Source organism: Erpetoichthys calabaricus, chromosome 2, assembly GCF_900747795.2.
Source record: "Erpetoichthys calabaricus chromosome 2, fErpCal1.3, whole genome shotgun sequence".
Classification (NCBI taxonomy): domain Eukaryota; kingdom Metazoa; phylum Chordata; class Cladistia; order Polypteriformes; family Polypteridae; genus Erpetoichthys; species Erpetoichthys calabaricus.
In genome coordinates, this window is record NC_041395.2 from 47,991,461 (window position 1) to 48,018,426 (window position 26,966).

The window sequence follows — 26,966 nt, forward strand, 5'->3', positions numbered from 1 at the left end:
CTAGAGCATATCTCCACCTCTCCAGAGTCTCCTCAACCTGCTCCCTACTATCGCTACAGATCACAATGTCATCAGCAAACATCATAGTCCACTCCTGTCTAATCTCATCTGTCAAACTGTCCATCATAATTGCAAATAAGAAAGGGCTCAGAGCCGATCCCTGATGTAATCCCACCTCCACCTTGAATGCATCCGTCACTCCTACCGCAGACCTCACCACTGTCACACTTCCCTCGTACATATCCTGTACAACTCTTACGTACTTACTTCTCTGCCACTCCCGACTTCTTCATACAATACCACAGCTCCTCTCAAGGCACCCTGTCATATGCTTTCTTCAGGTCCACAAAGATGCAATGCAACTCCTTCTGGGCTTCTCTATACTTCTCCATCAACATCATCAGAGCAAACATCACATCTGTGGTGCTCTTTCTTGGCATGAAACCATACTGCTGCTCACTAATAATCACCTCACTTCTTAACCTAGCTTCCACTACTCTTTCCTATAACTTCATGCTGTGGCTCATCAATTTTATTCCCCTGTAGTTACTACAGTCTTAAATTTTGGCACCAGTACCCTTCTTCTCCACTCCTCAGGCATCCTCTCATTTCCCAAGATTCCATTAAACAATCTGGTTAAAAACTCCACTGCCATCTCTCCTAAACACCTCCATGTTTCCACAGGTATGTCATCTGGACCAACAGGCTTTTCCATTCTTCATCCTCTTCATAGCTGTCCTTACTTCCTTCTTGCTAATCCATTGCAATTCCTGATTCACTATCCCCACCTCTTCTCTCTCTCGTTCTCTTCATTCATCATCCTCTTAAAGTACTCTTTCCATCTTCTCAACACAATCTTCTCACTTGTGAATACGTTTCCATCTTTATCACCCTAACCTGCTGCACACCTTTCCTAGCTCGGTCCCTCTGTCTAGTCAATCGGTACAGGTCCTATTCTCCCTCCTTAGTGTCCAACCTCTCATACAACTCATCATACACCTTTTCTTTAGCCTTCGACACCTCTCTCTTCACCTTGCACCTTATCTCCTTGTACTTTTGTCTGCTTTCTGCATCTCTCTGACTATCCCACTTCTTCTTTGCCATCCTCTTCCTCTGTATACTCTCCTGTATTTCCTCATACCACTGCCAGGTTTCCTTTTCCTCCTTCCTCTGTCCAGATGTCATGCCAAGCACCCTTCTTGCTGTCACCCTTGCTACATCTGCTGTAGTTTCCCAGCTGTCTGGTAACTCTTCACTACCACCCAGTGCCTGTCTCACCTCCTCCCTAAACTCAACCTTGCAGTCTTCCTTTTTCAACTTCCACTGTTTGATCCTTGGCTCTGCCCTCACTCTCTTCCTATTCTTGATCTCCAACATCATCCTACAGACCACCATCCTATGCTGCTTAACTACACTTTCATCTGCCACCACTTTGCAGTCTGCAATCTCCTTCAGATGGACTCTTCTACATAGGATGTAATCTACTGTGTGCATTTTCCTCCACTCTTGTACGTAACCCTATGTTCCTCCCTCTTTTTAATATACATATTCACCACAGCCATGTCCATCCTTTTGGCAAAATCCACTATCTTCTGACCTTCTTCATTCCTCTCCTTGACACCATACCTACCCATTACCTCCTCGTATCCTCTGTTCCCTTCACCAACATGTCCATTGAAATCCGCTCCAATCACCACTTTCTGTGCTTTGGGTACACTGTTCATCACGTCATACAACTCAGTCCAAAAATCTTCTTTCTCCTCCATCGCACACCCAACTTGTGGGGCATATGCACTAGCAACATTCATCATCACACCTCCAATTTCCAGCTTCATATTCATTACTCTGTCTGACACTCTTTTCACCTCCAAAACACTCTTGACATACTGTTCCTTCAGAATAACTCCTACCCCATTTCTCCTCCCATCCAAACCATGATAGAACAATTTGAATCCACCTGGCCTTACTCCTCTTCCATTTAGTCTCTTGCATGCACAATATATCAACCTTCCTTCTGTCCATCATATCTGCTAACTCTCTCCCCCCTCTGGACACGTCTCCCCCCTCTTCTTCTCCTTCTTCTTCCATTTCAAGCTGTTTATTTCTTTAAGCACATAATACCCATTTTTATTGTCACAAGGTACACCCCAGTGTCCTAGGACTTTAGGTAATGACTGTATGACAGAGGTCCCATACCTGTGTGTATGAGAACCCAATCACATGCTTGGGCTTGTAGGGAAACAAACAGAAGGTAACTATGGCTAATCCTGCACTTGTTCTCCAGGAACCTAGTACTTAGACAAGGACCATTGCAAGCACTGCTTGAGTGATGTACATCCTTGTAAGGGGCACAGGCCACACTCGCCTCTAAATATGGAGCAGCCCAGTATGGAAGCAATTTGTCCCTACCTTCTAAAGCTGACCTGAAGCTTCACTCAAATTCCTACTACCTCATAATATTGGGCTGGCAGGTAGTTTGCATTCCACTGTAAGGCATGATATGTCAACTGTGTATTACTGACTTGCTGTAAACTTTAATTCTGTCAAAACATAAAAACATTTGTCTGAAATTTGACAGAAAAGTAAAACCTATGTTAAACCTTCTATTGAGTTCACAGTTTTGTTTTACATTATTTTACAGTGTTGTTGATGGTCACATATAATTTCGCTGTAGACAGTGTGTAGGAATACTGTTCGTGGATAGAAATTGACTGATTCACTTCAAATACTTATTCTAATATTAACAAGATGAGAACATCACACAATGTGTTTATTTCTTTCCAAATTAAGAGAAAAATGGAGGCTATGCTGACAAGTCAAAGAGAAAAATGCATGTAAGCTACAGATAGTATAATGTGTGAAGTTTGCCTTGCTGAAACGGCAGTGTAAGAAATATATACATCTATTTAAGAAAATCTTTTTGATTGCCAGGTATATTAATATTTTATAGGTGCTCATATTTGTAAATGCATTTGTTTAAAATATGTATTTACGTTATTACCATAAAAATAGCAGGGGGGAGATGGGGTGGAGTGGTGGCTCTGAGGCTAAGGATCTGCACTGGTATCCAGAAGGTTGCTGGTTCAAATCCCCCTCACTGCCAAAAAAGAGATCCTACTCTACTGGGCCCTTGAGCAAGACCCTTAAACTGTAATTGCTCCAGGGGTGCTGTACAATGGCTGACCCTGCGCTTTGACCCCAAGGGGCATGCAAAAACTAACAAATTCCTAATACAAGAAATTGTATAAGGCAAAATAAAGAACATGAGTTACTTAGAAGATGATTTTGCTAAATAAACTTGTCAGTTCCCTTTATTGGAGAAATACAAATATCATTAGACACCACCATTTCCTTTTAATTTATTAACATATAGCTCCAGTTTATTTAGACCACATCATTTGACTATCCATTCATCCATTTTCATAACCCATTTATCCAGGGCAGGGTCACAGGGTAGCTGAAGCCTATCTAAGCAATCATCAGGCGCAAAGCATGAACAACACCCAGATAGGGCACCAGACCATTATTGGGTAAACACACAAACACATACACATACACTAGGACCAATTTAGTACTGCCATTTCAATTGTCCTGCATATGTCTTTAGACTCTGGGAGGAAAACTCATGTGGACATAAGGCGAACATACAAACTCCACACAGTGACCACCTGGTGCTACAGCTGCACCACTACTCCACCCATACCATTTGACTAGTTTAACTAATTCATATACATAAACAAATCATAACTTTAGATGAACTTTGAAATTATAGTATCGTCAGCAAACTTTACCTTCCTCACAGAATCCACATTTGAAATACAGTAGTTTACAGTACATACATTTTACATACAAGACTACCTTGCAACTGTAATCAAGGTGAGGGTCTTTCAGAATTGCCATCTGCTTTCTTGCAGAAAGTAAATCCAATAGCCAAAAACCACAGGGATTGATAGATAATCAGTTTATCAAAATAACTTAAAAATAGCTATGTTAAAAGCAGAAGCATTGCCAGTAAAGATGATCAGGACATATGTGCTAGGTGATTCTATATGTTGAGGAATATTATGAGTCCCTATGAATCCTATATCCTTATACTTTGTCTGTAGTCAAACTGGTTCAGGTCCAAGTATAAATCAAATAGAAAGTTGTCACTGCACCAGTCAAAAATTATTGAGTTTATTGCATTTATGTTTACAAAGACAAATGATTTATTTCTCACAGTTGTCCCAAGTAAAGCTAGGACACCCATAATATTTTCACAGTCCTTCAGTACTGACATTAAAGTTACTGTCAGGCAAGCAAGATCCAGGAGCAGAAACATACAGTAACATTGCTTAACATGTGACCACTCTGTTCACAAAGTTTATTCAACCAGGGAGTTCAAAAACATCCAGGCAAATATCATCATTCAGAAGTGTCTGGGAAAAATTACACACCATTTTTTTCAAATCAACATGACTTGTAGGGCAACATTTACTGGCAGAGCCAGACATGCACTGCCTTTGGGGTGACTCATTGTAAGACCAGCCACTGCAGTATGTTAAATCATCCCAGCTCAGTCTGTGAAAACATGCAGCAACATCTTTGAAACTGGTTAAAGTCTTATCTGATATAGCCAGACATTTCCATCAGTGGCTGGAAACATCTCATTCTCTGGATGTCCATAATCAGCTGTTTACTTCATGACTTTCAAGCTGGGTGAGGCGTAGAGACTCCAATTTATAACAAAGCATTTGGAAGTCCAGTTTTATTATAAGCATTAGCAAGGCAAGCATAATTTGTTTAGTTTGCCTAGAAATGAGTGGACATTAAAGACAATATTTAACCTACTCAGTGACTAACTGAAAGCCTTACTAGACACCTTGAACATCATTAGTATATTTTATTTAGCATATTTTATTTCAATAACTTATTCTTAAATTTAGATTAATTCTGTGATGTCATGGTTCACGTTTGTTTTTGTATTAGCTGTGCACTCAGCCTCCTTCATAATGCTTTATACTGCCTGTAAACATTTTACTCCTTGGTAGCAAAGCCTAGTATTTTTTATTCAATTATTATTATTATTTCTTAACTGGCAAATGCTTCAGCCTTTAAGTTCTACACTTCATTATCAAATGTCATTTGCTGTCAAGCTATGATGGTGCCAAAATATGCTTTGGCTCCCCATTACCATGTTATTGAAAATGTTAGGTCAGAAAATGATGGACTGTGGTTAAGGACAGCAAAAAGCAATGGGTCTCATTTGACTTTCATCTTTTAAATAAGTAGTAGTTTTTGCTAACGAGATTTTTAAAGTGAACAAATATCCCTGTTCCTTTTATTAGCATGTGACTGATTTTTGTCTTTCAATGTGATATATTCTGTAAACACATGAAGACATTTATTCTTAAAACCACCACACTGTTTATGGTGTCTTGTTGAATTGAAATGTACAATTTTATGATTTGTAAGGAACCTTTTAATGATTTGCTTTATAAAAGCTGCTATATAAAATACAGTTTGAAAGATGTTTAGACTAGTCTGTAACCTAATCCTTCATCTACATCTCTGAATTAGATTGAACAGGTTTGAGAAAGTTATGTTTTGATTTTTAGATTCTGGATATCTAAATAGCTGGCTGGGCTGAAGGGTTACGGTAAACATAGATTCCATGTGGAAATCTATCTATATGTGGTCTATTGTAAGGTCTGGTAAAAACTGAGAAATAAAGAACAAGAACAGATATCATAATATTACTTTGGAACTAAAATTAGTATCTAGATAGACATTGAAAAAACACACAAATTAAAAATGATACTTTACTGGAAATTTTTTGTTAAATATAATAATATGTAAGGAAAATGTGAAAGCAAAATAGTGCTTCCATCACTGTAAATGTTTGTTAGATAAATGTCTCCTGAATTCCTAAATTCATAATCTATAGGAATTTGAATTTTTAATCTTTAAATGTGTACAATATATAGAATTCAGAAATATATTAAAATAACTTAAATACAGGCAATAATGTGAAGAAGTATCTGCCTTCATTTGATTTTCTCTGTTATTATTGTGTTTCACTGGAAATTTGGTTTGATCTTCTTATAGGTTGTAGGAGATCCAGAGAGGCAGAATGGTACCAGAGTTGTGGGATTCACTGTGAAAAATATGCAGTAATGCTTTAAATCAGATAGTGAACAAAGATATCTTTCACAGTAATATAGTAATGTTCAAAAAAAGCAATTTCTTTTCCAAAACCATACTTTTTTGGATTGTGTTATTCTTTTAAAAATATTTCAGAAGTAATGTTTTGTTTTTCTTTCTCATTCTTTTTTAAAAATTTTATCTGAAACAGTACCATGCAAACATTTGGATACCCCGGGTCCTTACAACTGAAAGGGTACTAACATTTTTGCAAATTCCACATTCAGTCATGTTTTATTTTAGTTCTTCTAATAAATCATAATTGTGCCATAACATTTTCATTAAAATACCATTGTTTCAGATTGCTTACTTTTGAAGTTGTATTTATTTTTTTTTACTTCAAATGTCAACAAAATGTTGGCCATTGTAGGTTTTGACTGAAAGATCTGATCAACAGAAAAAAGAAAAGAAAAAACCCTTAAATTTCATAATACTTTATTTTTCAGCTTTTTAATCCCACTTGCTTTATTATTTAAAATTATGTCCTTCTAGTTAACCTGACTGATCTGAAACTCTTGATTATACTGGTGTTATAAACTCCCTTGGTTGCTTTTTTACAAATGTTTACTTTAATTGTAATGCCCCACAAAGCTTCCCCAACAAAAACATTTTATATCTCCTTAGATATTAATTAGAAACAAAATCCTTTCATAAAGTCTGCAACTTTATGAAATTTACTGGTAAAATGATAAAACAGTTCTAATAATTTCTGTATCATCTATATCTATTATTTATTTATTTATTATATTACATATCTATTGACTATATTTATGTATCTAGATTGCAAATACCATACATTGCATCAATGTTCATATTGCTAACTACACGTCAATATTGCTGCTACTTCTTTGTCTTGTAACTTTGCACAATGTCTTGTCTTGTTTGTGTTTTAATTTTAAATTTAAATTTTAATTCTACTTTTAATTTATTATTTGCACGTCATGTTGTTACACTGTGGACTCTGAGCTTTGCAATTTCGTCTATTGTATACTTGTATATGGTTGAGATGACAATAAAGTTCACTTTGACTTCAAATGTACTGACCTACTATATATGCTAGTCTTATTCTCGCCAAGAAAACTATTTTTTATACTACAGAATTTCTTTTCTCTCTTGGCTGAGTTTTGAGACTGTCTGTACAGGTCTTAAACCTTAAATCTCTATCAGTAACACCAAGCACTCGGTTATCCTTTCCTTTTCTTAACTTCAGTGCCTCACTCCGTCTCCTCTTCTCATTGAGTCTTGTACTTGTGTCTCCTCGTACCACTTGACTCAACTTTACCCTTTGCTCAAAATGGATTTAAATTCACTCCTGGGGTCAAGCTCTTCTTTGGGGAGTGTGTTTTGTCATCTGCTTCCTTCTGATAGTCTCTAACAATTTATTTTTTCTCTTAGGTCAGTGTTTCCCAGGTGAATTCTCTTTAGACGGATTTAAACCTTGCCAGTCCTGTCCACTTGGAACATATCAGCCTGAAGCAGGCCGAACATCTTGTTTTCCCTGTGGGGGAAGCCTCACAACAAAGTATGTTGCAGCAGTATCTTTCCAGGACTGTGAAACAAAAGGTTTGCTTTTTGTTACACATACTTAGTGATTGATAAATGTTGACATGAATTTGTTTATTCCAACCTAGAGCACAGAAAGTTAGTATTATAAAGGACTGAAAGCTTAAAAGCACTGTGTATATGGCACAAACATATGATTTCCCAAATGCACAGCTAAATAGGAGTGTTAAAAGCTTTGTAGATGCTTTCTGTGTCAACATATTTTTAGAGTTTTGTAGAGTTCCGTATCAATGCTTTAAAGAAATTCTTAGTCCAGCACTAATACATTTTGACTTCTCCTGCTATCACTATACTGGACACCAGATGCTCATTGCTGACAAAGTATCTCTAGAATGTTATATGTGGCAGGGTTTGACTTTACCCTGTCCTTACCAATCATTGAACCTGCAATACTTAAGGCAGCTATCAAATTAAACTTAAAAAGAGTATAATTTAAATTCAGACAGACAGACAGACAGACAGACAGACAGACAGACAGACAGACAGACAGACAGACAGACAGACAGACAGACAGATAGATAGATAGATAGATAGATAGATAGATAGATAGATAGATAGATAGATAGATAGATAGATAGATAGATACTTTATTAATCCCAATGGGAAATTCACATTTTTTGCAGTCTAGTAGGAAAGAAGTGAAAATGATGAGAAAATGATGCAGTGTCTCCTTTAGGCATTATCATATTACTGTGCTACTATATTTTTTTAAGCTATTCATTTATACTTTTCTTACAGTTCAGTGTTCACCAGGACATTTTTATGACACAACAACTCACAGATGTATCCGCTGCCTAGTGGGGACATATCAACCTGAGTTTGGGCAGCATTACTGCATTGCATGCCCTGGAAATACCACGACCGACTTTGATGGCTCAACAAATGTAACTCAATGTAAAAGTAAGCTCTGATATTTTACATTTAAATACTGCCCTTATTAGTTTGTTTATCTCTTATAATTTGCTTAGGCAAATTGGGTTTCTTTTGTGTCTCTGGGTAGTCAAGTTTAAAAAAAATAGTGTTATTACTTAAATACAATTTTATTCTTTTTTTTACTTTAGCTTTGTAGATATTGCATTCAGTTTTTAAATCATATTTCTTTTACAGTAACAGTGGGTTCAGTAACATCAGCCAGCCTCATTAGCTTTTTTTTCATTGCTGTTGTACCCCCTCCAGTGGTTGACAGTAAACATTACAGTAAATGAACAGTTTCATGATAAGGTCGTATTTACAATGTATGAAAAGTTTGAAAACTTTTGATCCATAGTATTTTTAAAGTTGCTGGTTTCATTTTGGACAAACTATTGAGAAATTGTGTCTGTCTTTTTGGCAGACAGACATTGTGGAGGAGAACTTGGAGATTTCACTGGATTTATTGAATCTCCAAATTATCCTGGGGATTATCCAGCAAATATTGAATGCACATGGAACATAAACCCACCATCTAAACGACGCATTCTCATAGTGGTCCCGGAGATATATCTGCCTATTGAAGATGAATGTGGAGACTATTTAGTCATGAGGAAAAGCTGTGAGTAATTTTAATGGATTGTTTGATAAGCAGTTGAACAGTTTTCTTTCTTCATTTTTGCCACAAAGATTCCTGTTATTTTTATCATGAAACAGATTGCTTAAAATGCTTTGAGGTATATTGGATGTGTTTCTGCTACCTGCTTTAAATAAGTAAAAATAAGCCTTAATTTGATTTTCTCTTTTTACATTACACAGTTTTTTATGGTATAGAACTTTTTTACACAAATGTATGTGCTGTAGAATTCTTCACCAATATGGAGCAACCAAAAGTATACTATTATCATGCCCTTCTGGACCCAATTCATTGTCAAACTGAAACAACAGTTTTAGTTTCATGATAACACTTTATAATCCAAACAACTAATCCAATTTTTCTGTTAAACAATGTTTGCATTATTTTTGTATTTTGTCAATGGCAGATAACACAAGTCTCCTTAAAATGTAAAAACATAAAAGATTGTTTTGTTCACTGTGGTACAAACAGCCTTATTGAATGCGTGTTCTTGCTGTTTTTTGCATATCACAGGGTCTCCAGTTTCTTTAGCAAAGAACTTGCTGTCATGTTTATATTGTAGTATACATTAATTACTTTGCTTTTTCATGTTTTGAAGTTTCATTCAAGGTGCCTTTTTGCCTTGTGTTAGTTTTTGTCCCACCTGTCTTCACCTTAATCCCTTGCGGCATCAAAAGAGTAATAAATAAAAAGAAAAAATGCTTAGTACAAAGTGTTTTTTTTAAATATAGGGTGGAAGGGAGAGTGATGTAGCAGATGGTAATGTTCCCTCGCAGGTTAATTTCCAAAGGGGATGGAAGCTGTCTTCTCTGTTGAGTTTCATGTTCTATATGTGTTTGTTTGGGTTTCACTGGCTTCCTCACACATTCCAAACACATGCAGTAATATTGTTTAGTAAATCTAACATGGTCTGTCCAGGTATGATTTTTGCCATGCACCTTATACTGCTAGGATAGGCGTACATTTCCTACTACAGTATATTCATTAAATGGGTTCAGTAAGACATTCACTCAATGGATGAATTAAATGTAAAGTATTTCTGCAATGAAACATCTGCTTCAGCAACTGCTTTCATTCTTATTCACTTCAGTGAGCTTACTGTCACATGTGGAGAACACAATGAGTTACTATACAGTATATCCAGTAACGCTAATGCAATGCTGTGTTGATTTGCTGTTTTCATATTCTGTTTGATTTAGCCTATGATGTGTTCTGTGAAATACTTTTACATTTTATATTTAAATGACATATTTTTGCTTTGTCTAGTAGTTGATTTTAACTTTAAAATAGAATATTTCCTTTTGTAGCTTCATCCAATTCAGTTACTACATATGAAACTTGTCAGACCTATGAACGTCCAATAGCATTTACTTCAAGATCCAAAAAGTTATGGATTCAGTTTAAATCAAATGAGGGCAACAGTGCAAAGGGATTTCAAGTTCCATATGTTACATATGATGGTAAGGACTTTTTTATCTTTCCTTGTATTTTTAAAGATTTAATATGACATCTCTTTTATTTTTTTATTCTTTCTTGTAATTTATGTGTGTATTAGAGAGGGGTTGGTGTTACTGTTACTGTCTGTGTGGAATTTGTACATGGGTACCCCCAGGTTCTTTTGTCTATATAGTTAAATAGTTATTTAGAGTGTATGCATATATATACAGTATATATATATATATATGTGTGTATATATATATATATATATATATATATATATATATATATATATATATATATATATATATATATATATATATGTGTGTGTGTGTATATATATATATATATATATATATATATATATATATATATATATATATAAATAAAGTTAATGGATGTTTGGTGGCGCTATTGCCCCGTGAAACCCAACAAACAGATGCAGACATTGGTTTAAAAGCACCCAGAAGTATTTTAATATTCTTCAATAAAGTGCCCAAAAGCACCTCCACCACCATAAACAATAAATCAATAATGAATAAATCACAAATAACCAATCCTCCACTCCCAGCAGCTCTGTCACACTCCCTCCCAACTCCGGCTCTGCTTGCTGGGTTTCCCATAGTCCTTTATATAGTCCGCAACCCGGAAGTGCTCCTGTCCTTCAGTCCATGTGATTCACTAGCACTTCCGGGTCGGTTGAAGATTCATATTTTTCTTCAGCCCGGAAGTACTTCCACTGGCGGCACCCACGATTTCCAGCAGGGCTGTGAAGCCGAACTCCATTTTCCATGATGCCCTGCGGGAATCCGGGGCACCTCCATGTTGCAGGGAGGACTCCATCTAGCGGCCTGGATGTATTGGCCAGGATAACAACAACAACATTTATTTATATAGCACATTTTCATACAAAAAGTAGCTCAAAGTGCTTTACATAATGAAGAAAAGAAAAATAAAAGACAAAATAAGAAATTAAAATAAGGCAACATTAGTTAACATAGAAAAGGAGTAAGGTCCGATGGCCAGGGAGGACAGAAAAAACAAAAAAAAACTCCAGGCGGCTGGAGAAAAAAATAAAATCTGCAGGGGTTCCAGGCCACGAGAGCGCCCAGTCCCCTCTGGGCATTCTACCTAACATAAATGAAACAGTCCTCTTTGTAGTTAGGGTTCTCACGAAGTCACTTGATGCTGATGGTCATACAGACTTCTGGCTTTTAATCCATCCATCATTTTTGGAACATCATGGTACTTAGAGTAGATGCGCCACCACCAAAAGGACACCGGAAAAGGAAACAGAAGAGAGAGTAGGGGTTAGTACAGATTTTAGAGCCACCATGAATGGTTATTATAATGAATTGGATATACAGAGTATCAGGATTAAATTACAGTGAAGTTATGAGAAGGCCATGTTAAAGTAATGTGTTTTCAGCAGTTTTTTAAAGTGCTCCACTGTATTAGCCTGGCGAATTCCTACTGGCAGGCTATTCCAGATTTTAGGTGCATAACAGCAGAAGGCCGCCTCACCACTTCTTTTAAGTTTTGCTCTTGGAATTCTAAGGAGACACTCAGTTGAGGATCTGAGGTTGCGATTTGGAATATAAGACGTCAGACATTCCGATATATAGGATGGGGCAAGATTATTTAAGGCTTTATAAACCATAAGCAAAATTTTAAAGTCAATCCTGAATGACACAGGTAACCAGTGTAGTGACATCAAAACTTGAGAGATGTGCTCAGATTTTCTTTTCCTGGTAAGGATTCTAGCAGCTGCATTCTGCACTAGTTGCAAACGATTTATGTCTTTGTTGGGTAGTCCTGAGAGGAGTGCGTTACAGTAATCTAGTCGACTGAAAACAAACGCATGAACTAATTTCTCAGCATCTTTCAATGATATAAGAGGTCTAACTTTTGCTATGTTTCTTAAGTGAAAAAATGCTGTCCTAGTGATCTGATTAATATGCGATTTAAAATTTAGATTACAGTCAACAGTTACCCCTAAGCTTTTTACCTCCGTTTTGACTTTTAATCCTAATGCTTCCAGTTTATTTCTAATAGCCTCATTGTATCCATTATTGCCAATTACCAAGATTTCAGTTTTCTCTTTATTTAATTTGAGAAAGTTACTATTCATCCATTCTGAAATACAAGTCAGACATTGTGTTAGTGAATCAAGAGATTCAGGGTCATCAGGTGCTATTGATAAATACAGTTGTGTGTCAACAGCATAGCTGTGGTAGCTCACGTTGTGCCCTGAGATAATCTGACCTAATGGAAGCATGTAGATTGAGAAGAGCAGCGGACCCAGGATAGAGCCTTGTGGAACACCATATAGGATATCATGTGTCTTTGAGTTGTAATTACCACAACTAACAAAGAATTTTCTCCCTGCCAGGTAGGATTCAAACCAATTTAAGACACTGCCAGAGAGGCCCACCCACTGACTAAGGCGATTTTTAAGAATATTATGATCAATGGTGTCTCAGATCTAAGAGGATGAGAACAGATAAATGGCCTCTGTCTGCATTTACCCGCAAATCATTGACTACTTTAACGAGTGCAGTTTCTGTGCTGTGATTTGTTCTAAAACCTGACTGAAATTTATCAAGAATAACATGTTTATTAAGGTGCTCATTTAATTGCATAATGACTGCCTTCTCTAGAATTTTACTTAAGAAAGGCAGGTTAGAGATGGGTCTAAAATTTTCAAGAGCAGTGGGGTCGAGGTTATTTTTCTTAAGTAGGGGTTTAACTACAGCAGTCTTAAGACAGTCTGGGAAGACCCCCGTATCTAATGACGAATTTACTATGTCAGTATAAGCTGCTGGCCATCTCTCACAATATATATATTGTAAAAGGCGCTATATGGGAGTCGACCCGACACAGACTGGCACCGTGATGCACACATAAAATAAATAAACTTTTTATTTTTCTTCACCTGTGGGGTACGTTGTCCCTGTGACTCCCACAGGAACAACACAGTCCCAAGTACAGCAAACAAAACACCAACACGCACAGTCCTCCTTTGCACCACCACTCTTCTGTCAAGCTTCATCCTCCTCCTTCTGACTCTGGCCATTGTGTGGTGGTTACTGGGCCCTTTTATTGTCCACCTGAAAGTGCTCCAGGTGGTTGATAGCCGAGTCCCAGCTGCACTTCCGGGTGTGGCAAATACGCTGCCCATATGGGCCCAGGAGTCCCAGTTGCAGCACCCCCTAGCGCGCCTGTGGGATCCAACAGGGCTGCACCCAACTCCAATTCCCATGGAACCCTGCGGGAAACCGAGGCACCGCTCCAAACCAGGGGGGTGGCCATCCAGCGTCCAGGAGGAGGTACAGTATTGCACCATCCATGGCTGCTCCCCCTGAACATATAACAAAGGGGCATCCCGGCCGGGCATGGACTCTGGCCATCCACCACTATATATATATATATATATATATATATATATATATATATATATATATATATATATATATATATATACATACATACATACACAGTTAGGTTCATGAGTATTTGGACAGTGAAACAATTTTCATAATTTTGGCTCTGTACCCCACCACAATGGATTTGAAATAAAGCAATCAACATGTGATTGAAGTGTAGACATTCTGCTTTAATTTAAGGGGTTTACCAAAAATATCATATGAGCCTTTTAAGAATGACATTTTTATACATGGTCCCCCTATTTTCTGGGGTTCAAAAGTATTTGAACATCTGACTGACAAGCTGTTCCATAGCCTGATGGGAACAATTCCCTCATTGTATTAACTATTAAGCAGGGAAAAGGCCTGAAAGTGGTTCCAGGTGTGGAGTTTACATTTGGAAGCTGTCGCTGTGGACTGTCAATATGAGTTCCAAAGAGCTGTCCATGCAAGTAAAAACAAGTGATTATTATGCTGAGAAGACAAAACAAACCCATTAGAGTGATAACACAAACATTTGGTACATTCTTATAAAGAACAAACACACTGGATGATTGTAGAATTGTGTTCTTAGTGAAGAAGAACCCCTTCACAACATCTAGCCAAACCAAGAGCACTTTTTACAGAAGGTTGGCCTATCATTGCCAAAGCCTATTATCAAGAGAAAACTTCGTGAAAGTAAAGACAGAGTTTACCACAAGGTGCAAACCATTGGTAAACCTCAAGCATAGGAAGGACAGATTACACTTTGCCAGAAAGTACGCAGGGTATGTGTACGCACTGGGTACGCAGCCGGCACTTCCGCCACACTGGGGAGTGCCAGTGGGAGATTGGAGGGGAGCACCTGGAGCACATCCGGGTGCACATAAAAAGGGGCCGCCTCCCTTCAGAGAGGGGCTGGAGTCGGGAGAATAGTTGGACAAGGTCTCAGGAGGAGAAACAGAGGCGGCCTGAAGAGTGAGGCATAGTGGTTTGGCCTGGACTTTGGGGAGTCTGTGGGTTGTGGAGCACTGAACTTTGTAAACAGACTTGTAAATAAACGTGTGTTGGGTGACGAAATGATGTCTGCCTGTCTGTGTCCGGGCTGTTCCCCACAATATATATATATATATATATATTTATATATACAGTGGAACCTCGGTCTGCGAGCATAATTCGTTCCGGAAACATGCTCGTAGTCCAAAGCACTCATATATCAAAGTGAATTTCCCCATAAGAAATAATGGAAACTCAGATGATTTGTTCCACAACCCAAAACTATTCATATAAAAATGATTAATACAAAATATAAAGTAAAAATGCATAAAACAAATTAACCTGCACTTTACCTTTGAAAAGAATCATGGCTGGTGTGAGTGAGTTTCTAAACTCTTGTGGGATTCCACCCAACGGGATGACACGCGGAAGAGCGTCCCAAAGCAATCGCAGTCTCCCAGCACTGTAGCAGTTCACCGTGAAAAGCGAATCTGAAAAGATCGCGGACATGCTATAAGTGCCTGCCGTCGATGGGTGATACAAGGAACAAGGAACATTATAAATGGGCAGGGCCCTTCCTGACTGCTGCGTCTATTTCAAGCTAAATAAAGCTGGTGTTGCTAAAGTACTGAGACTCAGCTTTGTGTTTTAGTGTGCAAGACGGGGACTTGCGTGCGAGCAAGCACATACACACACGCGCGTGAGCACACACACACACACAAGCGCGCGCACACACAGTCACAATGCTAATGCTGTAGTAAACAATATACGCTCGCACGGATGTTTACTATGAGTGAGGCACGCCGACTCAGACGGAGAATAGGAGACGATTGCCCACAATCCCGCAGCAAGAGAGAGAGAAGAACCATCAGCTCAGTTGTGATCACATGATGCTCAGCAGACAAAGAATATACATACTGCTCGTACTACAAGACCTCGCTCGTTTATCAAGTCAAAAATTATTAAAAATTTTTGCTCGTCTTGCAAAACACTCCTAAACCAAGTTACTCGCAAACCGAGGTTCCACTGTATATATATATATATATATATACATTCATATGAAAAAGTTTGGGAACCCCTCTTAATTCTTTGGATTTTTGTTTATCATTGGCTGAGCTTTTAATATATGACATGCCTTATGGAAACAGTAGTATTTCAGCAGTGACATTAAGTTTATTGGATTAACAGAAAATATGCAATATGCATCATAACAAAATTAGGCCGGTGCATAAATTTGGGCACCAAGACAGAGATATTACATCAATACTTAGTTGAGCCTCCTTTTACAAATCTAACAGCCTCTAGACGCCTCCTATAGCCTTTGATGAGTGTCTGGATTCTGGATGGAGGTACTTTTGACCATTCTAACATACAAAATCTCTCCAGTTCAGTTAAATTTGATGGCTGCTGAGCCTGGACAGCCTGCTTCAAATCATCCCATAGATTTACGATGATATTCAAGTCAGGGGACTGTGACGGCCATTCCAGCACATTGTACTTCTCCTCTGCATGAATGCCTTTGTAGATTTCGAACTGTGTTTTGGCTCATTGTCTTGTTGGAATATCCAACCCCTGCGTAACTTCAACTTTGTGACTGATGCTTGAACATTATCCTGAAGAATTTGTTGATATTGGGTTGAATTCATCCAACCCTCGACTTTAACAAGGGCCCCAGTCCCTGAACTAGCCACACAGCTCCACAGCATGATGGAACCGCCACCAAATTTGACAGTAGGTAGCAGGTGTTTTTCTTGGAATGCGGTGTTATTCTTTCCGCCATGCAAAGCGCTTTTTGTTATGAACAAATAACTCAATTTTTGTCTCATCAGTCCAAAGCACTTTGTTCCAAAATGAATCTGGCTTGTCTAAATGAGCATTTGCATACAACAAGCGACTCTGTTTGTGGCGTGAGTGCAGAAAGGGCTTCTTTCTCATCACCCTGCCATACAGATGTTCTTTGTGCAAATTGTGCTGAATTGTAGAACGATGTACAGATACACCATCTGCAGCAAGATGTTGTTGTAGGTCTTTGGAGGTGATCTGTGGGTTGTCTGTAACCATTCTCACAATCCTGTGCATATGCCGCTCTTGTGTTTTTCTTGGCCTGCCAGACCTGCTGGGTTTAACAGCAACTGTGCCTGTGGCCTTCCATTTCCTGATTACATTCCTTACAGTTGAAACTGACAGTTTAAACCTCTGAGATAGCTTTTTGTAGCCTTCCCCTAAACCAGGAGACTGAACAATCTTTGTCTTCAGATCTTTGGAGAGTTGCTTTGAGGATCCCATGCTGTCACTCTTCAGAGGAGAGTCAAAGGGAAGCACAACTTGCAATTGACCACCTTAAATACCTTTTCTCATGATTGGACACACCTGTCTATGAAGTTCAAGGCTTAATGAGCTAATCCACCAATTTGGTGTTACAAGTAATCAGCATTGAGCAGTGACAGGCATTTAAATCAGCAAAATGACAAGGGGACCCACATTTGTGCACAGCCAGCTTTTCACATGTGACTTAATTTCATACAACTAAATACTGCTTCACTAAAAATCTTTGTTTGGAAAACACCGCAGTACTCAGATGTTCCTAGAAAATGAAAGACATACCACTGTTATCTTTTTCGTTGAAAGGAGAGTCAATTATTATACAGGCTGAGAGGGGTTCCCAAACTTTTTCATATGACTATATATATATATATATATATATATATATAGAGAGAGAGAGAGAGAGAGAGAGAGAGAGTATGCTTTGATGTAATGCAGTCATGATGAGGGATTTGAAAAACAGATCGTAATGTTGGCCTCAACAAGGAACATAGACTGAAATGTAGAATGATGCTATAGATAAGGTTCTGGCACACAGTGTCTTTGGAGACAATTAATCTGATATAAGGCAGGTGAAAATGTATGAAAGAAATAGACTGATCACACAAGATCAGTAGCCTAAAGAAATATGTAAACAAACTTTGAATACAGTTTTTGTTTTTTTATTTCATTCCATATCTTACTAGTATTTCAGGGAAATCTCTCTCCTTGGCATTCATTTCTTCTTTTTTTACAAATCAATATCTGCTTTACATAAATGAACAAAATGCCCTTGTTGATTTTATGCTTTTCATTATTTTTTGTATGATTTTTGTTACAATAACAAAGACTTCGATCTTTTTCTGTACAACATGTTTTTTTCTGATTAAGTCTGCTTCCTCTGATTTCAAGGCGTGATTCTTATTCGAGTCACTCTTTGTGTGGAGTTTGCACATTCTCCACATTACTCCGATTCCCACCAAATCTTAAAGACATGCAAGCTAGGCAAGCTGACATGAATTGGTCCGCTAGGAGAAAGTAGGGATATGCACAAGAAGCCCTGTAGTAGATAAGTACTATGCCTTACCTTGAAGAAAGAGTTCATGGTTCTATGGAAATTTTATTTTTATTTTTTATTCATGGTGAAACAATTGTTAGTGCTGCAGGTTCATAGATTCATAGTACTGAGTGTGAATCCCAGGCTAGGCTCCGTATCTGTGGAGCTGGCATAGTTTCCTTGGTTTGTCTGAATGATCTTCTTCCTTCATATGACAGAGATTGATATGTTAGTTTATTTAGCAAGTCTCCAATGGACTGGCATGAGTGTTTGTGTGTGTTTGTTCTGCAGTACACTGATTGGATAGTCACCCTTCTTTACACCTAAAATGATTCACCTTTCATTTGTTTCATTTCTGCTAAATCTGCTTGATTAATCCCTACAGAGGATTACCAGGAGTTAATTGAAGACATTGTTCGGGATGGAAGACTCTATGCCTCAGAAAATCATCAGGAAATACTAAAGGTATCTTTAGCAAAGAAAATAAGAAAAATTATTCATAATACTATCTAAAATGGAATAACACATTGTACCATTAATATGTAATGTATGTTTTTAATGTTAAAACCTTTATGCAGAAGCTGTTAGCTGTTAGAATCCATTGGCAATGAGTAATAAACAGTCACAGTGTGAAAAACAGAAGTGCTGCCAGTATGTTGCCATCATACTGACACCTATATTTTTACTGAAATCTCATAATTTTATTCAGTGCTTTGTTCAAATTATTACTAATGTAGACTGGGGCGTGTTATTTTAATGATATTGTTGTCTTCAAGAAACAGTTGACAAACCTGCTGTCAATTGAGTTTGACTCCTTATTGTTAATCTAAAGTTAATCTTACACTGTTCATAGACGTACTACATTATGAAAGTTGTTTTTAAATAATAAAATGATTTATTAAGTTCTTAGAATGTAAATATATTTTTTTAAAGATAAAGGTGTACTTAGTGCATGGTATAAGAAATTTCAATTTGTTTTTATTACATTTCAAAAAAAACTATCAAAGTTTGGAATGTTTCCAGGTTAAATACTGTGTAGCCTTACATATTCTTCTTTTTTATTTCTAGGACAAGAAGTTAATCAAGGCGTTGTTTGATGTCCTTGCACATCCACAAAATTACTTTAAATATACTGCGCAAGAGTCAAGGGAAATGTTTCCAAGATCATTTATTCGTTTTCTTCGATCTAAAGTCTCAAGGTTTCTTAGGCCTTATAAGTAGCTACTAAAAACGTACTTCTAGGACAAATTGGGTTCTTATTTGGTGAATTCCCACAGAAGACAGAGCTTTTAACAGTGTTTGCATCCAGTGTTGCCAATTCAGGAAATTTGGGCAAAAAGTCTGCTATTTGAAGTCAGTTGGGAATGAACAAGACTCTTTTGATATGGCGATCGTGAAGACCATTTGATGGTGTACTCTTTCATGAACTGCTTTCTTTTAAAGAAGAATTTGAAAAGTACATTTGGATGTATTTAAATCTTCATGGAGTTACCTTAAGTGTATGTTGCAGTGCATTATTACAGAATCCTCTCTAAATTACATTTTCTAAGTATTCCAATGTAATGTAGAGTACCTGCACAACAAACAACTGAAACCAGGTAACAGCACATGAGGATGCTTGTTTAGAAGTTCCAAAGGAGATTTATAGGTGGGGAGTAATGCAAATGTTTTTTAAAATTGCATGATATTGAAGCATTATTTCATACAGTAACCAGTTATTACACTGCTGCTTTACATTTGGTTGTCACAAGTCATTCAAGTAAACATTTAGGTAATAAAATCTTGAATAAAAGGTTAAAACTAAATACAAGGAAATGTTTAGTTGCACACCCCTTGTTGTCAGTTGACTTTTATTCAGATAATGGCTCGATTGCACTTGATACACATCTGTGCAGTGCTCGTGTTTCTCTTTTTACACCATAAATGTAACTATAATTTATTCATCCCTCCCAGCCCCTCGCTCTAACTTTAGTGTCACCAGAGAGATTTGCCACTCTGAGCACACAAGTGTCCATGGACCCCAGTCGCTCGCTCACACTGTAAAACTCTACAGTTGGTTTATCTGGTCTCTGCCAACAGCTGTGTTCTGGAAGAAGGCTGAAAACAAGGCCAAGAGAGACTGAATGCCCCATAATGGGGTTTTTAAATTAAATTTAAAAAACTAAAGACCTTGGGATTGTAAAGTTTAAATATGACATGGCTCTTATTAAACAACAAGCTACACTGTTCTTTTGGGCACATCTTGTATGAAAGTAGTATGCTGCTCATATCATCTCAGTTAATGGCAGCAAGTTGAAATGAAAGTCCTACAGTTTTTTTTTTTTTTTACGAATAATGTGTCTTTTGGGAATTTAGGTAAACTGCTTAACTGTTGGGTTTATTTGAAGTATTGGTTATCTAGTTCTTGTGAAGGTACCTTAAAAAGTTAGAATGAAAAACTTGCAAAATGTACGTGTTTACATATTGAGCACAGGGAGTCGAAATGGAGACAATGCTAAAGTCATTGCCAGGCCCCCACCTCATGCGTCTCTAGTATATTAAGGGCCAGGCCTCCATTTTATTGCTTTGTTATAAAAGGCAAACGCATTTATCATTTGGACTTTTTGAAATAACTAATACAACACGCATAGAATTGTATTTGTATACCAAAAATAGACATTTTCTCCTTAAAATATTATGTTTTAATTAATGATTTGCAGTGTACTAAAATTCAGAAGTCTTTGTCCCTCTATAATCCATCCATCATCCAACCCGCTATATCCTAACTACAGGGTCACGGGGGTCTGCTGGAGCCAATCCCAGCCAACACAGGAAACAAACCCCGGGCAGGGTGCCAGCCCTCTGCAGTCCCTCTATGATATTTCTTGAATTTATCAATTTAAGAAACCTGCATATTTTGAAACAATGGCTTAGAGAAGTGAAGGCTGTCTCTGCAATATCAGGTGTAGGCAGTAACAGACAATGGCTTGGATGCCAGTCTGGTGTAGTTTACCCATATTTACCTTCACACTTGCTCAGACGTGGATGATATCAGAAATTCCAGTGAGTCAACTAAAGAAAACCAGCAGCACCACACAGACTAGCCTGTAAGCAGGCCAGGGTTGTCCTGGGAGGTGGGAGGCAGCCGTGCTAACCATTGTGCCACATTCTCCTCTAATTATCACATCTCAATATGGTGACAGCCTTTTCTTCATCATTCCAGTTGTATATACGCTTACAATTGTGCTATAATACCTTTATCATTACAGTACAGTGCTTTTGTGACAACTACTAGTAGAACTCAAGCATGAAACAACATACCGTATATTAAAATCCTACTCCAGAAGAACATCAACCCAAGTTGTTAAGGATGTGGAAGGTTTTTATTCAAGTGCTGTCCTTCAGACCCAGCAGATGGTTCACTAGTTGGAAACATGTTACCTGCTGCTAAGTGTGTGTAAGGCTTTAATATTTTGCCTCGTATTTAATTATGTAAATTATGTATAAAAGACTTATTAACTCTGTAATTAACTTTAACATTTCTTTTAGAAATTACTTCTGGACAAACATGAACTTTATTTTTAATTGTGTAACTTTTTTGCTCTGAAATTCCTACATCAGCTCCAGCAGAACAGAAGTTCAACAGCAGTTAATAACACATAATCAGGTAACATTATGTATGTACAGTGCTTCTGAAAATAATAATAATACAACAAAAGTTACTGCAACAACTTTAGAGAAATACTCCAAGCAAAAATGCAATTTATTTTTAATGTTGCTTACTACATGTAGTTTTTAAGGGTGGCTGAGAAAAATTTGTAATCTCATGTTTTCAAGCATAATGGAGAGAAAAAAGCTTATGATGTCATAGAAGTCAATAGTGACTAATGCTGTACAGCAGCAAATAACTGGAAAAATGCCCATGGAAAAAAATGAAGAAAATATTACCCATGTTGTATAATCCACACATCAATTATCCAGTTGTATACTCAAAACACATGCATTTTTTGATATATTTTTAAATATATACTTTGTGAGTAAACAGTGCAAATTATAAACAGCAAGCTAAAGCATCATGGGAAAGACATTTTGACTTGAAGACCGGACTGTTGAGTGACGCATGAGGAGGGTATTCTGTGACTGGATGACTGACATGTGGATTATGCAATGCGAGTAAAGGGAGATTTGGACTTTTCCGCATTGTTTGCCATTGTACACCACTGGTCACTTTTACCTTCTATTCATCATCATTCATCATCATTTTCCTCTCCATTCTGCATGAAATCATGAGATTGACATATTTAAAATATCAATTTTGGATGGAGTATTCCTTTAATCCTCCCTTACCTTTAAGTAAAGAGAATGAATAACTCCCATAACATGTCTTCCTGTTTTCTGTTTGTCTTCACAAGGTTTTAATCTTGTGCACGTCTGTTGGTTTTATTTTGTTAATGTGATTTGTTTTGCAGAGATTGTGGAGCCCAAGTCTATAACTTGGTTTTAAATAAGATTTATCAGTAATGAAAGGGATCTGAGGTCAGTGAGGCAGAGCAAAACTTTACTCATGGCTTTTTACTTTTGTTGAGCACTGCAGTCCTCTCATTATTAGGTCTGCTGATGCAGATTTCTTGAAATAGTTTTTCATTATTCTGTCAACCTAAATTGCTGGCTTAATATTTGTCTACATGCATTGAAATGTTGTAAATAATAGTAAATAAATTCACATTTCCCTGTTGCAGTCTATTTTGTTTTGATTTTAATAATGTAACTATAATAATAATAATGCATTTTATTTGTAGGGGCACGTTACATTAGCAGTAAATCTCAAAGTGCAACATAAAAAGTTCTGTTTCTATTAACTATTCTGTTTCCTAACCAGCTGAAAGAATAAATTGCTAATACAACTTTTTAATTAGCTATATAGGCTGCCCAAAATTATTAAAGGAATACTCCCGCCAAAATATTTTGTTTGAATATTATGTACCTTATGTAATTTGTGGAAAAAATGTTAGTGTCATGTCTTCATGCAGAGTGAAGAGAGGAGTGTTGATGATGTAGTAGAAGCCACTTGTCACCAGTGCCGTACAACAACAAACTGAAAAATTGTCCATGGAAAAAGAAAAAAGCAATTCACGTTTGTCGTCTTAAGTAATCCACATGTCATTTATTCAGGCGCATGCGGATAACATTTAAACATGCAGGAATACATTTTTGTGAAGTGTCCAAAAAATTTAATTTCTGCACTTTTCTCCATTTTCCATTCTCCATGGAAAGAGTCGCCCAGTAGCTGTGTGCTTTTGTGGCTGCACACGTTTGTCACTCCATGTTTTCAAAGGAAAGCCAACTCAGTTAGCAATATAGAAATACGTTGGCTCACAGCTCCATTTTTTGAGGAGAAAACATAGTCTACAGACGAGGAGTTGCCGTAAGATGGCAGCCATATGAATGGGCCCAGCCTCTTTAAAGGAACAGCTTGGCCATGGACAGAGAATCTGGATCTGTACAGGAAAAGAAAGCAGTCATGGAAGAAGAACAAAAAGATAACGTAAGAACAACTGCCACTGTTCAGCAATATGCGAATGTCAAAAGAAAGGAACAGCATGATGAAAAAATGAGAAGGTTTCAAAATCAACAGAACTCAGATTTTGAAGAAGGAATCGGATGATCCTGTGTTAGTAAGGAAATTGTGATTGGTGAACATATCTTCACTCGCAGCACGTTGGAATTTCTGGTTAGGTAATTGAGTAGCAGGTCCTTACTTATCATATGCCCTGGAATTGGAAACATTAAACAGAAAGAGATCAAAGGATCCGAATTTCATAAATGGGATTATTCCATATTTGTAGAGACCTGAAATTAAATTATTTAACCATTGGTTGTTTATTGAGATAAGCATTCATCTCGTTCAAGTCTGGTCAGGTGCTTATGATGGCACAAATTGATGCATGAGTAACAGAAACCCAGGATTGTGGCTGAGCAAAAACAAAATTGAAAGTGAATGATGTCATAAAATATTGCAAAGAACTAGAAAAATAAGTTGTGAGATGCAGGATGGAAACGTTACACAGAATGAGGAGATGGAGTGCCAGCCAGCAACCCCGTTTAAGGAAGATAATTGAAATTTGGCAAATACAACAACACAAGAGGGTGCAAAAACAGGCATATAAGACAAGTACAGAAAGTAAAGTTACTGAGGGAATGTTCCATCCTTTTTAAGCAGTGGTCCTCAATGCACACCCAATTCCGGTGGCTTCAGGATTTTTTATAATGCCCATCCAGAAAGGGCAGGGCTTCATGGTGGAAGCAGAAACTTGGTCAGCAGTCATCCAGCCAGTGAGCCTCAGAACTGCAGATGCAGAGTAACAGCAAGTGTCACTTCAAAATGCAGCGGCGCTTCTGGTATTTAACCAGCTGAGGTTGACACGTGCCACTGCTCTCTTCAGATCACTACAGTGACTCCTTGAAATGGCACTTTTTAAAGTCAAATCCTTGATGTTTGGCTACAAAATGGGTCAGCATCTTTATATATGGAGATTGTTGTGAGGTCCTATGCTCCTTCTCGACAGCTCAGGTCTGCCAATGAACAGTGTCTGCTGATGCCACCTTTGCTTGGTTTCAAATCTCAGTCCAGACTGTAGCTCCTAGCTGGTGGAATGAGCTGCCCACTTCCATTTGAATGTGGGACTCCCTCAATGTGTTCAAGAAGTGTTTGAAGGCTCTCATGTTTGGTGAATTTCTTTGTAACTCACTTGTATTTTGTCCCCTCATCCTATTAGATAGGACAGTCCCCCAGACTGATGTTTACTTGATTATGTTGAGGCTAAGCAAATAAATAATAAACGTTTACCAGGCCCCCAAGCGAGTGTATGCAACAAAAAAAAATCAAAACTAAATAGAGAAGCAAAGCTGAGGAAAATAAGATACAATACAGTAATCCCTCACTTATCACGGGAGATAGGTTCCAAGGCCGACTGCGATAACTGAATTTCCGCGAAGTAGGGACACCATATTTATTTAATTATTTAACGTGTATTTGGACGTTTTTAAACCCTCCCTGTATTGTTTACAACCCACCCTTTACTCTATTAATAACAGGGACAACTGCTAAGCAATATGAAATCAGTAGTTAAGTTTACACTTACTGTATAGCGAAGTACACGTAGCGGCTTGTAGGCGGTCATGACGTCGTCGACCTTGTTGCAAAGATTCCTAAAGCAGATTCCATCTAGACTACTGCCTTTTCACGTCCACTTGCAACTCGTTTTGCACCCTGGTTAAAGGACACTGCGGCCGTAGATCTTATATGCTTTTCCTCCTTTTTAAATAAAAAGAATCGATGTCCCGCAGCGGTGTAGCTGTTCCCTTCCTTCAACATATCCAAAACTTTTACCTTTTTTGCAATCATTTGCATCTTCTGTTGGTGCTTGGACACGGCCCCTGAAGCATTAGCACGTTAATGATGAATGAGTGAGATGAGACTTCCTGGTTAATGCAGCACTCCATCGCTGAGCCAATCAGCAGCACACAGGAACTTAACTGCGTGCTCTGATTGGGTAGTTTCTCAGCCATCCGCCAATAGTATCTCTTGTATGAAATCAACTGGGCAAACCAACTGAGGAAGCAAGTAAAAAGACCCGTTGTCCACAGAAACCCGCGAAGCAGCAAAAAATCCGCGTTATGTATTTAGATATGCTTACATATAAAATCCGCGAAGTAGCGAGGGATTACTGTACACCAAAATTACCTTGGGCACCCAACTGATCCAGAAAATGTCTGTACTTAGACCAAGAAGGCTGCTGTATTTTTTTTTTGCAAAATGAAGAAAGAAAATGTGTACAACATAGAAAGAGGTGTGTGGAGATGTTTCAGATAAAAAGAAAGAATGAACCGATGTTCACAGAGGTTTGTACAGTAGCACAACTAACATGGAGTTTTTTCAGATCTTCTTCATCTGTCGTTTAGTTCTTCAGATTTAACTTTGTCTTGCAGGCTAATCAGACACGAAGAACAAGAACAGATAACACCTCAGATAGAAAACTGCATCAAGGTAGGCATCTTGTAGGCAAGGGAGCCACCTAGCCTCAAAGTGTGAAATAGTCTTGGGCCTGATAATCAGAGAGACGACCATTACTAAAGAGACTGAAGAGGAAGTTTTTGTAATTTATGTCAGGACCAAGTTCATAGACTAAGAGAGCGCCTGCATTGTGATGCAAATCAGTGTCAGGGAGGGAAAGGTCAACTGGAAAGAGACAGACGTGTATAGCAGTAATGCAACAGAGGAGAAAGATCAAGAAGAAGGGTGGTGTGTTAAAGAGAGAAGTGGGAGAAGACAGAGCAGAAAAATATAAAAGATGAAGTTAGAAAGAGCCAGAGAAATAAACGTAATGAATGGCCGTAGTGGGGCAGAGAAACAAGTTGAAGGTAAACAATTGATAAGACAAAAAAACAAATGGGAAGGAATTAAAAAGGAAAGGACTTTCAGCAGGAGGAGCCGGAGATG

The 26,966-nt window shown here is 37.7% G+C and overlaps 1 protein-coding gene across 2 annotated transcripts in view; it reads left to right on the forward strand.

Annotated features, from left to right (window-relative positions):
• scube2 (signal peptide, CUB domain, EGF-like 2) overlaps positions 1-23,199 on the forward strand; it is a 109,188-nt gene extending 85,989 nt beyond the window's left edge. For both annotated transcript variants that reach the window (XM_028793756.2, XM_028793757.2), the window contains 6 exons: positions 7,579-7,746; positions 8,485-8,646; positions 9,080-9,277; positions 10,600-10,752; positions 18,873-18,952; positions 19,556-23,199. In XM_028793756.2, coding sequence (XP_028649589.1) covers positions 7,579-7,746; positions 8,485-8,646; positions 9,080-9,277; positions 10,600-10,752; positions 18,873-18,952; positions 19,556-19,708 — 914 coding nt within the window. In that variant the 3' untranslated portion in view covers positions 19,709-23,199. The remainder of the gene's footprint in view (positions 1-7,578; positions 7,747-8,484; positions 8,647-9,079; positions 9,278-10,599; positions 10,753-18,872; positions 18,953-19,555) is intronic.
• Positions 23,200-26,966: the final 3,767 nt, after the last annotated feature.